This window comes from Salminus brasiliensis, chromosome 12, assembly GCF_030463535.1.
Source record: "Salminus brasiliensis chromosome 12, fSalBra1.hap2, whole genome shotgun sequence".
Taxonomy (NCBI): Eukaryota; Metazoa; Chordata; class Actinopteri; order Characiformes; family Bryconidae; genus Salminus; species Salminus brasiliensis.
In genome coordinates, this window is record NC_132889.1 from 38,245,993 (window position 1) to 38,259,803 (window position 13,811).

Here is a 13,811-nt window from a genome sequence, read left to right on the forward strand (position 1 = left end):
TGATGAGTATGAAAATGATTGTAAATAATACGCTATGATATTATATGCTATGGTCCTGTCAGGCACCAGTAAGGGATTTCAGAGCAGTGTGTCAGACAGTGCTCCCCACCACCTCCAATATTTTTAGAGAGACTTGCAGAATCAATGTTAAGGTGGAATTACACTGTTGTGGGGGCTCGTTGTGGGCCAGAACCTTACTAACACACTTTATGTTACTTTATGTTGAAGCTCTCTTTACTTTATCCCTCACTTAACAAAGCTATCCTTTTCCAGTGACTCTACCCACTCCACGCATCTCTCTCAGTCCCACCAGAGAGGTCACATGGGGACAGAGGGTTGACATCACCTGCTCTGTAGGAACTCAGTTCACTGGAGGAACCTTCACTCTGAAAACAGGTTCTGGGTCTGTTAGAGAGACAAAGAGGGGGACCGCCGTCACCTTCAGTTTAATTAAAGTGGACTTTGTTGATGCTGGGTCTTACTACTGCCAGTACCAGACACGAGTCTCCACTCGTGATTTCAGCTCTCCACAGAGCAGCTCTGTTAATTTCTCTGTTAAAGGTAAGACGAATCGGTTTGGAATTGTTTATGTGAATTCTGAGTTATTGCAGACCAATAGTTGATGGCCATTAAGCCAGTCGTAATGGAGAAGTTAATTTTCTCCATTAACAGTTTTCTTGGTTAATCGTTAAAGATGGGCTTATGAAGATAATCAACGTAGGCTCCTTAAGCCACATATGATGCACAGACAAAACACGTGTAGCGCAAACTCGACTAACCATATGCTGACGACTGTAAAAACCAGAGTCTTTAAAGAGGGTAATAAAGAGGGTAATTTGGTCCATGTCAAAACCAGCAAGACACATCAGATACATAGGAAAGTCATAAATGTAGTCGGAAAGTCGAGCGGAGGTCAAGACCAGTGGTGGCTCAGTGGTTAGAGCGCTGGGCTATCGATAACAGTGTTGTGGGTTTGTTTCCCGGGCTCGGCAAACTGCCACTGTTGTAAGCCAGTCGTAATGGAGAAGTTCCGCTTCTCCATTAACAGTTTGCTGTTGGGCTGTTCAGTTAACTGTTGGGCCCTTGAGCAAGGCCCTTTACCCTCTCTGCTCCCCTGGCGCTAGAGTTGGCTGCCCACCGCTCTGGGTGTGTGTGTACTCACTGCCACTAGTTCATGTGTGTGTGTGTTCACTACCACAGATGGGTTAAATGCGGAGGACACATTTCGCTGTGCAATGTAAACTGTACAGTGACAAATACATGCACCTTTACCTTTTTACCATAAGCAAACAGAATCAAAAACAACGAAGCAAAAAGGCTAGGCAAAAAGCAAGAAAACGGTAGACAAAAAACAGGACGAATACACGGTAAGGCAAAGATACAAGAACGCTCGTTATGCTAATAAAAACGATGGCAATACTTCACAAGGAAACAAACACAAAGAGAAGTTTAAATACAAAACGAAGAAACAAACACAGGTGAGGTCATTAGTATTTAGGTGACTTTGAGCATGGGAACGATTCATGATTCATTCATTCATGTTAAAGAGACAAAGAGGGGAACCTCTGTCACCTTCAGTTTACTTAAAGTGGACTTTGTTGATGAGGGGTCTTACTACTGCCAGTACCAGACACGAGTCTCCACTCGTGATTTCAGCTCTCCACAGAGCAGCTCTGTTAATTTCTCTGTTAAAGGTAAGACGAATCGGTTTGGAATTGTTTATGTGAATTCTGAGTTATTGCAGACCAATAGTTGATGGCCATTAAGACAGTCGTAATGGAGAAGTTCATTTTCTCCATTAACAGTTTTCTTGGTTAATTGTTAAAGATGGGCTAATGAAGATAATCAACTTTCTTTATTCCTCACTTAACAAAAATATCCTTTTCCAGTGACTCTACCCACTCCACGCATCTCTCTCAGTCCCACCAGAGAGGTCACATGGGGACAGAGGGTTGACATCACCTGCTCTGTAGGAACTCAGTTCACAGGAGGAACCTTCACTCTGAAAACAGGTTCTGGGTCTGTTAGAGAGACAAAGAGGGGAACCTCTGTCACCTTTAGTTTACTTAAAGTGGACTTTGTTGATGCTGGGTCTTACTACTGCCAGTACCAGACACGAGTCTCCACTCGAGATTTCAGCTCTCCACGGAGCAGCTCTGTTGGTTTCTTGGTTGTGGGTAAGGTACAGCTTGTCTGGAGTTTCTGGACCCAGTTCCTGATTGTCAGTTTGCAATTGATGAGTTCTTCTTGTTTTCCAGTGAATTTGCTGCAGCCCAATATCTCCTTCAGTGCTCCTGATGGGGGGTTCCACTGGGGGCCTCAGGACCTAGAGGTGACCAGGGGCTACAGCTTCTCCATCATCTGCTCCATTCAACCCCAGTATCCAGGAGGTTCCTTCCACCTGGAGTTCAGTGGATCCAATATCACCAGAACTCAGTCAGCTGTTAACCACTCAACCACTTTTTCCTTCCCTCAGGCTGATTACGTCCACCAGGGAAACTACAGCTGTGTTTATGAAGTAACTGTGTCTTCACGCTCTTTTAGATCCTCCAACACTGAACTCTTGGCCGTCACTGTGAAAGGTACAGTAAGATGTACTTGATAACTTTACTCATTTGTTCTCAAGTTTGAAGCGTGAAGGTCTTGATGGTCATTTCTCTCACAGCGTCACTGGCTCCCTTTATTGGTTCTGGAGTGGGAATAGGACTGTTACTCATCTTAGTGCCGATTATAATTTGTTTTATAAAAAGATGTAAAAAACAAAAACAGCAGATGGATGTGAAGATGGTTAATAGACAATGTGAGTACTTTCTTTTCTCAATCTTTATATTCATAAACTGATCTTATGTACAATAAATTGGGCTCTAAGTTACCAAAGTGTTTTTGGTATTCATACAGTCTAAATTTAGCATATAGACTTTTTGCCATAGGAAATGGCAAATCATCTAAATTTTGTCATGTTTTAGATATTTTATTTTTTGTCACATTCATTCTTCAGGTACCAGAAACACATATGAGACCGCCCATGGGAAGAATGAGATGGATGAAGATAATGAAGTTTATGAAAATGCTGATTTTTTTAAACATAGAGAAGATTCAGATGATTCTGATGAGGACTACATCAATGTAGATGCAATTGTAGAGAAAAAGCCAGAGGACAATGACTATACAAGTGAGCAAATGTATGCAAATTGTACAGGACAGTATAGGGATCATTTTAATGTATCACAGTAAAATGAATGTGCCGCAACTAAAACTAGATGTGGGGGGAAAAAATCGGAACTTCTGGTTAGTTCAGTTTCTTACTGTACAGTAAGTTCATTTTTAACAATATCTGCTTAGGTCCCAAAGTCTGTGGGATATCATGTGCAAAGAATAAGATGGATAATGATGAAGATTATGAAAATGTACATACCACTGTGCACCAGATAGAGGATTTCTCTGAGGAAGACTATGTCAATTTAAATGCTGATGCAGAGAATTTTGATTATTTGTTTTCTCTGCTGTGCCCATTTAAAGACCATTCAACACAGTGGTCTTCAGTGAATTACTCAGTCATGTTCTGTTTATTCTGACTAAAAGTCTCTACTATTTCTGTTTAGCGTAGGAGTGCTCAAACTTTTTATTAGTCAGTAGCTATTGCTTTTTTTACATTTTGATCATTTTAAAAACATTGTTTTGTTACTTTTATAAATGCATTGTTTTACTTTACAGCGACCTTGCTTTAAAATGTGACATTTTACAAAATAAATGTATTTAATACAAACTGAGAATGATTGTGTCAAATGTAAACAGTAATACAAAAAATCAGAGATAAGCAGGGCAGAAGGTCCAAACCGTTTCGCAAATCAGAGAGACCAATGGATGGCAAACATGTTAGATAAAATCACAACACAAGAAGCTCAAGATTGAGTACACTTTATCCCCAATGCACAGCAATCTAACTAAATTCAACTTCTACATTAAATTCATCCTTAGCACACACCTGGAGCAGTGGGCAGCCACCTCAGCACCCAGGGAGCCAAGGCACCCAACCCTCCTAGTACTCCCCGGGTGCCTATATAGACCAGATCTGAGGATAAAACCAGCAACCCTTTTGGTCCCAAGTGCACTTCTCTAACCTTTAAATAATAAAATAAATAATTTTACTGCAGATTTGTTTCTAAAGATGTAATCAAGAATGTATTACATTTTATTTGGTTGCAAACCAATCTGCTTTTAATAATTATAATCAGACTAGTACTTTGTAAGACTAGTACTCATTCTTCTGGAAGAGTTGCTCCATATTGTTTAAGTTATTTGGATGATACTTTTCAAACTTTCAAATAATACTACTGATTCTCAATTGAACCCAGATCTGGACTCTGACTTGACCATTGAGGAACACTCACCTTTTTGTTGTTCAACCACATCCATTCGTCATTCCATTTTAACAAGATTTCCAGTCCCTGCTGAGGAAAAGCATCCCACATCATGCTGCTATCTCCAAACTTCTCCCTTGGGAATGTGTCTGTAGAGGAAGAGACAGTGTGATTAGTTTTCGTCTCATCTGACCACAAAAGCATATGCCATAGTTTAGCTTGCTTTGTGCCATTGATATTTTTTCCCTTAAAATGGCTTATTCCTAGACACTCTCTTCTTCAATGAGATTTAGACCTTTCTTACACTGGAGGTGCTCTGGATAAAAGCACCTGCCAAATTATGTAAATGCTGCGGATGATTCTGAATTGTTTTCACTAGTCATTTGCTCCTCCATCGCCCAGATCACCCATAATCAAGCTTCTCAATTATACTTCTAGGAGCTGAATGACATTAAGAGGAACTAAGGATTTCTACTCAGTATTATAAATAGATCCTGACCAATAAGAAGCTGTAAAGTCAGAACCATTTTAACTTAAAACAGCAATACAGACTAAACTGATCAATTTGAACAAAAAACACAATCATGTTCAAACATGAATTCACTCCCTCATCCTAAGAATAGGATTGGGCAATATGCAAATAAAAAAAATAATATTATTTCATTTTTACGGTACATTTGATTCATTTATTAATTAATTGTGATCTTGTGATATGTCCCAAAAAATCTACAATGCCTAATGTCAGAATTCCTGGAAACTGGATGATAACAGCAATCAGACCAAGCAAAATTAACTAAAACAACATGTTTATCTACTTAGGTAGAATTTATTCTGAGATATCTTAGCAGCTCTCAATTTTACAATGTTAAACACTCAGAACTGTGAACCACTTTGTTGATTATGTTAATCAATATTATTTACTTCACTTGTTTTTATATTATGACTCATCAGTTTATAATAGATATATATTGTAGTTTACAGTAGTTCTTACCCCCCTCCAAAAAAGATATATCTTAAATCTTATAACTCATCTCTAATATACCCAAACAACTGCACTGTCTGTAAAATAAGACTGTCTAAAATGTAAAAAAGTAGTTTTTAGACCAAAAGAAATCAAAGCTGAAAACTCTTTTTCCATCCTCAGGTAAGGCAGGAGTCAGAAAAAAGACAGGTCCATCCTCAAAAGTTAAATAAAGGCAGGGCTCAAACTCAAGAAATAACATTTTGTTATGACAATATTTGACACTCCAGGACGTTTATATAAAATATTCTGACGGTAAATAAACATGCTCAGAACCCTATACATTTCATTCTGCTAGCCTTTTGGGAAAAGGGGAAAAGTGGTCTAAGACTTATTTCATTTCATCTCAACTCAACTACTAATTTCATATTTCTGTGAAAGACAAAATGACTATAGTTAAATACTAAGACTACATACAGCTAGACAGTTGCCCAACACTGGCACATTTACCTCCTGGATGTTGAGTAATGTGCAGCACTAAATTACACTAAATTACACTAAATTATATTAACAATGAATTCATGCTAAATGACATGAGCTTTAACTGTGACAACTGTTAACCAGATAACCGGGGTACATTAGATAAATAGATAGATAGATAGACTGAATTACAGCAATTACACAATACAGAACAGTAGCTAATATAATACAACAATTACAAAAATAACAATAAACAGGGAAAAATACACACACACACACACACACACACATATATATACACACACACACACACATATATATATATATATATAATGCATTTGAACCAAGGCAGTGCAGTTATAAAGAATAAGGAATGAATAATGTGATGGATAGATGACAATACTGAACAAATGTGTGCATATATTGTTTATATATTTAAGTAAATTGTAAGACAACATTTTAAAATAACAAAATAAAATAGAAATACAAAACTAAAACAATAAAAACAGATGATTTTTGTCAAATTCTCATTTACAGATCCTCACCGTCCCACAAAACCGCCTCAGAGTTCCCGCCCTTTTCCCTGAGGTAAAGTTGCCGTAGCTAACAGAAATAGCTAAACACGAACAAATGAATAATTATGAAATAAAGGTATGTTTTAATCACACGCAGATCATCCAGACATCACCCCGCCCTTGACTGACCTGGGTTACCTCGCTCTGGAGCTCATTTTCCTCATTTTTACAGAGGAATTCAGTGGAGGTCCGCAGCTACAGACTCGCAGCATACTCCAGAGACGTCACGTTCAGAAACAATAAACAAAAGAAACATTAAACTCTCTCTTGCTCTGATTATTCACTTAAGGGAACTTCTAAACTAATAAACAAAAATAAATAAATAAAATAAATATATCATTTTCAAAATGTAAACTTCTTTTTCTACTTCTTCTTCTTATTATTATTATTATTATTATTATTATTATTACAAACAAAACATTATTATTAGAACAAAACATTTTTACATAAATAAAATTGACAAGCAGTCAAATACGAAATTACAATCAGGACAAACTGCATGATTCATATATATATATATATATATATATATATATATATATATAGCTATTTATCTATCTATCTATCTATACACACACACACATATGAATAATTTACATTTACATTTATGACATTTAGCTGACGCTCTTATCCAGAGCGACTTACAGGGTTACTCTTATTACAGAGGAGGGCCAATGTAGTGTTAGGAGTCTTGCCCAGGGACTCTTATTGGTGTAGTGCAGCACAGTCACCCAGACCGGGAATCGAACCCCAGTCTCCCACATGGTGTAATAGCTCAGTGGCAGGTAGTGGTGTTATCTGTTGTGCCACACCAACCACATATATATATATATATATATATATATATATATATATATATATATATACGTAAAACAATAAAACAAGCTATATATATATATATCCAGTACCTGAAAGAATTGTTATATATATATATATATATATAGCAACTGAGTTTGCTTTCTCCATCTTCAACATTCTGGACCAAACTACCTCCTCTGTTAAACTCAAGAACATCCCAGCCTGGATACACCTGAATCTCAGAGAGGCCAGCATTTAATCAGGTGGACCACAGAACTCAAAGTGTCTATCCCTTTTTCTCTAACTAATACCTACACTGAAAGGGCAACAGCCCTGGATAAAACCCTGAGGATTTAAGTTTTACCAGCTGGAAATGAGAACCAGCAGCCAACAGAATAGAAGCAAGTAGCCAAGCAGCAGAAACAGTCCAAATACAGAGCCATCCTGAAACAGAGGCAGTACAGGTTGTGCTGGAAGCACTATGCCTCCCTCTGGTGGAAGCAGTCAGATCACAGACAATAATGAGAGACCATATTTACCAGAGAACGCCTGTTTGTCTGATTGGTCTCTTTCTGAGGGTCGATGCTGATGTTCAGAGCTACGTGAGGTTCTCTGAATCCTACATTTGTTGCTACAACTTGCTAGGATGGCCTGACTTTTATCAGCTGTCCCACTTGTAAATAATTTAGCGGACAGTGGAACAACAGATGAACTGTTCTGGGATCTTTTTAATCCCCTTCCCAGTCTCTTCTGCATCTCCACCCCTCTTTCTGAAGGCCTCAATTTTTCAGACCGGCCTATTTTCACAGCATTACTACAGAATAATGATCACATTTGTACTGTAGAGCCTGAATACAGCATGTTACTGTAGATCTGCAAAGCATCCCGGTCAAAATTCAACAGCAGGTGAATTCTACAGTAAATATATTTTATCATTTGTGTTCAGCAGTTTTATATTTGCTGTGATAAAAATGTGATAGCCATTACAGTGCTGTCATCATTACTGTAATAAAAATGTTTAAATGTACAGTATGCATACTGTGAAATTTACTACATCAACTTACTAGCTAATAGCTGCCAGTAAGTTACTGTACATTTCACAGTGTTCTTTTCACAGTCTGAGGTTTCAATAAGACAGACTCCTCCAGAATCCTCTGAACCATGTTCTGATCCTCTGCACCTGAGTCTAATTCTACACATTTGAAGCAGAAGTGAAAAAGCTTCCGCACATGAGATGAAGTTGTGAGAATGTGGTCGAGTGGTTTTATTTAAGTTATAAATATGCTTTGGGTTTTGTAAGCAGTGTTGTTTTTATTAGCTCATTAGGAAAGTAGAACAGCTGTCTGTTAACCACGGCACCTCTTTACTGAAATAGACAACAGAAAGAGTAATATATGAGCATTTGCTGTTTACTGTACCTCTAACAGTACTAATAGTCTTTTTTTATCTAGAGCGATAAAGTGAGAGTGTCTACCTGTAATTAACCCTATATAACATTCAAATAAACCCAAATAAACATAAAGTCAGTGGTCAGTGAGAGTGTATACCTGTAATTAACTCTATATAACATTAGAATAAACCCAAATAAACGTAAAGTCAGGGGTCAGTGAGAGTGTCTACCTGTAATTAACTCTATATAACATTAGAATAAACCCAAATAAACAGAAAGTCAGTGGTCAGTGAGAATGTCTACCTGTAATTAACTCTATATAACATTAGAATAAACCCAAATAAACATAAAGTCAGGGGTCAGTGAGAGTGTCTACCTGTAAATAACTCTATATAACATTAGAATAAACCCAAATAAACAGAAAGTCAGCGATCAGTGAGAATGTCTACCTGTAATTAACTCTATATAACATTAGAATAAACCCAAATAAACATAAAGTCAGTGGTCAGTGAGAGTGTCTACCTGTAATTAACTCTATATAACATTAGAATAAACCCAAATAAACAGAAAGTCAGTGTTCAGTGAGTGTCTACCTGTAATTAACTCTATATAACATTAGAATAAACCCAAATAAACATATAGTCAGTGTTTAGTGAGAGTGTCTACCTGTAATTAACTCTATATAACATTAGAATAAACCCAGAATGTGGTCAGAAATGTGCTGTTGGTCAGTAAAGTTATTGAGGTGTAGGTTGGTGGAGCACAGGTTTGGGTGCTGATCTTCTTCGTGAACTCCAGACACTGTATGGATGTGTTCAGTTCCACCAGCAGTTCACCTGATTTACTTTACTGAAGGACTGATTAGATAAACTAGATGCTGGATGGATCACTTACCCCATTATAATATCTATATTTCATATTGAAAAGTGTGTACATGGCTTGTGGACTTGCTTTCACTCATAGTTTGTCGTAGTTTTTGCAGAACATGCTTCTGTAATTTTGAATGGCGGCAGTGTAGAGACATTTACAGAAGCAGTAGGGTACAGATAAAGCTGTGGGTTTTATTTTACGAAACAGGAAAAGGTAGAAAAAGGAGCCGAAACTCCACCTCTATGACCTCTGTACAGCACAGCCATCAGCACATCAGTGATATTCTGATGTGTAGCTGTTTGAGGGCAGAGGGGCAAATTTATTGCTAAAGTCAATTTGGAAGACTAGCTGTGGAGCAGGATGCTGAGACCTGGAATCACTTTAATAGTTGGTAAATTTAACATTTAACATTTTTTACTACTGACATCTTTTTTTAAACAGGAACATTCAGCATATTCATTTATTTTCATAATGTCACCGATCAGCCATAACAACAAAACCACTGACAGGTGAAATGAAGAACTCTGATGATCTGCTTCCAGTGGCTCCTGGTCAAGGTCTGGATATATTAGGCAAGAGGACAAATGGGCAGGCGTCTGAAGCAAGAATCTGAGCCACTTTGACAAAAACCAAATTAGGAGTCCATGTCTTGACAGGTCAGGGGACTTACACAATATTAGGCAGGTGGTTTTAATGTCATGGCTGATGGCAGATGATGCTATGGTACATACTTTTAAAAAGATTTTTTTGGTTTCTGGTTGGGTAAACGTTTTAAAGACAGTAAACCTTCTTTAAATTTTGAAGGTTTTTCAAGTATCATTCACAAAAATTCCATTTATTAATCTTATTGTCTGAACACTACAGATGGTTTAGGAAGACTATCTTGGTCCATCTAAAACTATTTAAAAAATGAGCTAGTCCTGAAAAAAAAAACTACATACAGTTATGATAACCGATATTTAAAAATCACAATAATATAACAATAATTTACCAGCTCATAACTTAACACATGCATGTTATTTATTTTTTCTCAATATAGCTGGTGTTATTAATGCTTCACTGTTGGCTGGTAAGTGCCTGCACTCTTCATTTAATGTCAGTGGGCTTGATGTGTGTTACCATACTGTGTTCATTTCTTACTAAACTTGGAGTGCCTTCCCATGATGGACATTTTATAAACAAATCAGCCAAAACATTAAAACCACCAGCTTTTGGTGCTGCCAAAAGCTTAGAACTGTCGAAGCATGGACTCCACTGAAGGTGGTATCTGTAAGTCCTGTAAGTTGTGAGGTGGGACTTCCATGAACATCAGTGAGCCTTGTGCGCCCATGACCCTGTCGCTGGTTCACCGCTTATCCTTTTCCTTGGAGCACTTTTGGTAGGTACTGACCACTGCATACCAGTAATCCACCACAAGACCTTACTCATGTTTTGGAGACGTGCTGACCCAGGTGCCTAACTATCTATCTATCTGTCTATCTATCTATCTGTCTGTTTGTTTGTCTACAATACTCAATAAAATATGTGTCTCTATGATTAATCACAGGTAGTGATGAGATCAGATTGGTGTATGGAAAGAGTCGCTGTTGTGGTAAACTGGAGGTCTATCATGATGGTCAATGGGGAACAGTGTGTGGTGATAACTGGGACATGAATGATGCAGAGGTGGTGTGCAGACAGATTGGATGTGGCAGAGTGGTCAACACCCTTCATACCGTCCACATTGGTCAGGGAAGTGGCCCAGCACTTCTCAGTGATGTTGGCTGTTCTGGAAATGAGCAAAACATCACAGAGTGCTCCCAAAAAGTATCTGGATCTCGTAACTGCAGTGTGTGGTGTGTTCAGGTACAGTGACTTTAAAGGCATATTCTCTTGTGGGACTGGTGAGTCCCTGTCTCACCCCGATCTCGCCAAACTCTGCTGTCTCACCTGGAGAGTTCATTGAGCTCAGATGTGCCTTGCCCGATACAACGTGCACCTATGTAGATTTCCGTTTGTATGAAAATGGGAGATTAGTACAAATCAGAAAGGCTGAATCTGCTGCTACGTTTATGCTGTCGGCTGTGGATGCTTCTGATCGCGAAGAGTACAGCTGTGACTACTCGATTAGAGGAACCGTCACATAAGCCAGGAGTAACTCCACGGACATCGCTGTGGGTGAGACGGCTTTATTATATATAAATATATGAATGATGCAGAGGTGGTGTTCTATATGTATATATATATATATATATATATATATATATATATATATATATAACACTGTCAGGCTGTTGATGATTTTCTGATTTTGTTGAGTGTGTTTCATCTGTGGAATAGGACGACATCTCAACACAGCACTAGTCTGTACTTGTAGGAGTGATACAATTACAATTACAATGTAGTGTTTTGAACCTGTACATGGAAAATTACTACTTTTTTTTGCACCGTCAAGTCAAGTCAGATTTATTTGTACAGCTTTTTACAGCTGTCGTCGTCACAAAGCAGCTTTGCATAATTAGTAATTAGTAAAGAGACAAAAAGGAAATAACGTAAGACATGAAGGATCAAAGACCCCCAGTGAGCAAACCAACGGCGACAGTGGCAAAGAGAACCTCCCTCAGAGCTGGAGGAAGAAACCTTGGGAGGAACCAAGACTCACAAGGGGGACCCGACCCGTCCTCCTCTGATCAGAACTATTTATTAATTATTGATAAAAATGACCAAACCAGATACAGCAGATAGTTAATAGTGGTGATATTAATAGTGCAGATACTTACGAGTCCATTTAGGTTTTAACATGGTCATTAAACAGGTAGCAGTGGTAAGGGGGTGTGCCGCTGGTCTGGTATGGGTGGTGGGGGCAGCCTGATCGTTGGACTGGTAGGTGGCAGCTGGTCTGACGCAGGTTGAGGGGACCTCAGCGGGCAATCTTCCAGCAGGTTGGGCTGGGTGACCATTTCCTCGGAAACAGTAAAGAGAGAGACCGTCTACTGTCCAGGGAAGACTTTCTAATAGATTTTGGAGGAGCATTGCTCTGAGGATTTGATTGCATTCAGTGACAAGAGTGTTACTAAGGCCTGTATGTTGATATCTCAGAAAGAGATTACGCTTAGTCATGGAATACATATTATTTTTAGTATTGAAAGGAAAGAATTTTTAGTTTATGACCAGGCTTAATCCTAATCATCCCAGGAATGATAGGATGATAAGAATATGGGGAAGGAAAATAACAGCTAATGTTTTAAAGCATATCACATCATCTGTTAAACATGGTGGAGGCAGTGTCATGGCATGGGAATGTAGTTTTCATATGGTATTTTCTTTTCCAGTGGCTCTACCCACTCCACAGAGCAGCTCTGTTGAGTTCTCCGTTGTGGGTAAGACTAATTCTGTATTCTGGATTTTGTAGTAGGCTGATGTTTTCACCTTCCTCCTGCTCTTTCCAGTGAACTTGCTGCAGCCCAACATCTTCTTCAGAGCTCTTCGTGGATGGTTCTACTGGTGGCCTCCAGCATCAGAGGCAACCAGAGACAACAGCTTCTCCATCATCTGCTCTGCTGAACCACAGTATCCAAGAGGTTCCTTCCACCTGGAGTTCAGTGGATCCAATATCACCAGAACTCAGTCAGCTGTTGACCACTCAACCACCTTCTCCTTCCCTCAGGCTGATTATGTCCACCAGGGAAACTACAGCTGTGTTTTTTTTAAGTAACTGTGTCTTCACGCTCTTTTAGATCCTCCAACTCTGAACTATTGGCCGTCACTGTGAAAGGTACAGCACACTGGCTGTGGTTTGTTAATTTGTTCACTCAGTAAATTGTACATTTTGAAATGTGAAAGTCCTGATTGGAAATTCTCCAACAGAATCCCTGGATCTCTTCATTGGTTCTGGAGCAGCAGCAGGACTTGTACTAGTGATAGTCATCATTTGCATCATGAGGCAGATGCTTGTGACCATGTATCATATGGATTGTGAGTGCTGTTTGTGTTGTATTTCCATTGTAAATGATGATGGTTTAGTGGCTAAAATACCTGGGTGTTCATCTAAACAACATACTGGACTGGTCAGTTAACACTGCTGCGCTTTACAAGAAAGGCCAGAGCAGACTCCACCTACTGAGGAGACTGAGGTCCTTTGGAGTGCAGGGAGCTTTCTTCCACACAGTGGTCGCATCTGCCATCTTTTATGGAGTGGTCTGCTGGGGCAGTAGCATCTCGACAGCAGATAAGAAGAGACTGAATAAGCTCATGAAGAGTGATAGATAAGTGCAGATCCAGTGCAGGTGGTGGGAGACAGGAGGATGACAGCCAAGCTGGCACTTGGTACCCCATGTGTTCACCCCTTGGCTCAGTGCACTCAGTGAACAATAGTGAAGGCCTTTTTGGTCCTATAT

The 13,811-nt window shown here is 38.9% G+C and overlaps 1 protein-coding gene across 1 annotated transcript; it reads left to right on the forward strand.

Annotated features, from left to right (window-relative positions):
* Positions 1–1,876: 1,876 nt before the first annotated feature.
* Positions 1,877–3,713, forward strand: LOC140574040 (uncharacterized; the record flags this gene model as incomplete). The annotated part of the gene is made up of 4 exons (XM_072693733.1): positions 1,877–2,177; positions 2,259–2,582; positions 2,666–2,800; positions 2,999–3,713. Coding segments are annotated over 4 exons (996 nt in total), but the record flags the coding sequence as incomplete, so codon positions are not given.
* Between the last annotated feature and the right edge of the window lie 10,098 nt (positions 3,714–13,811).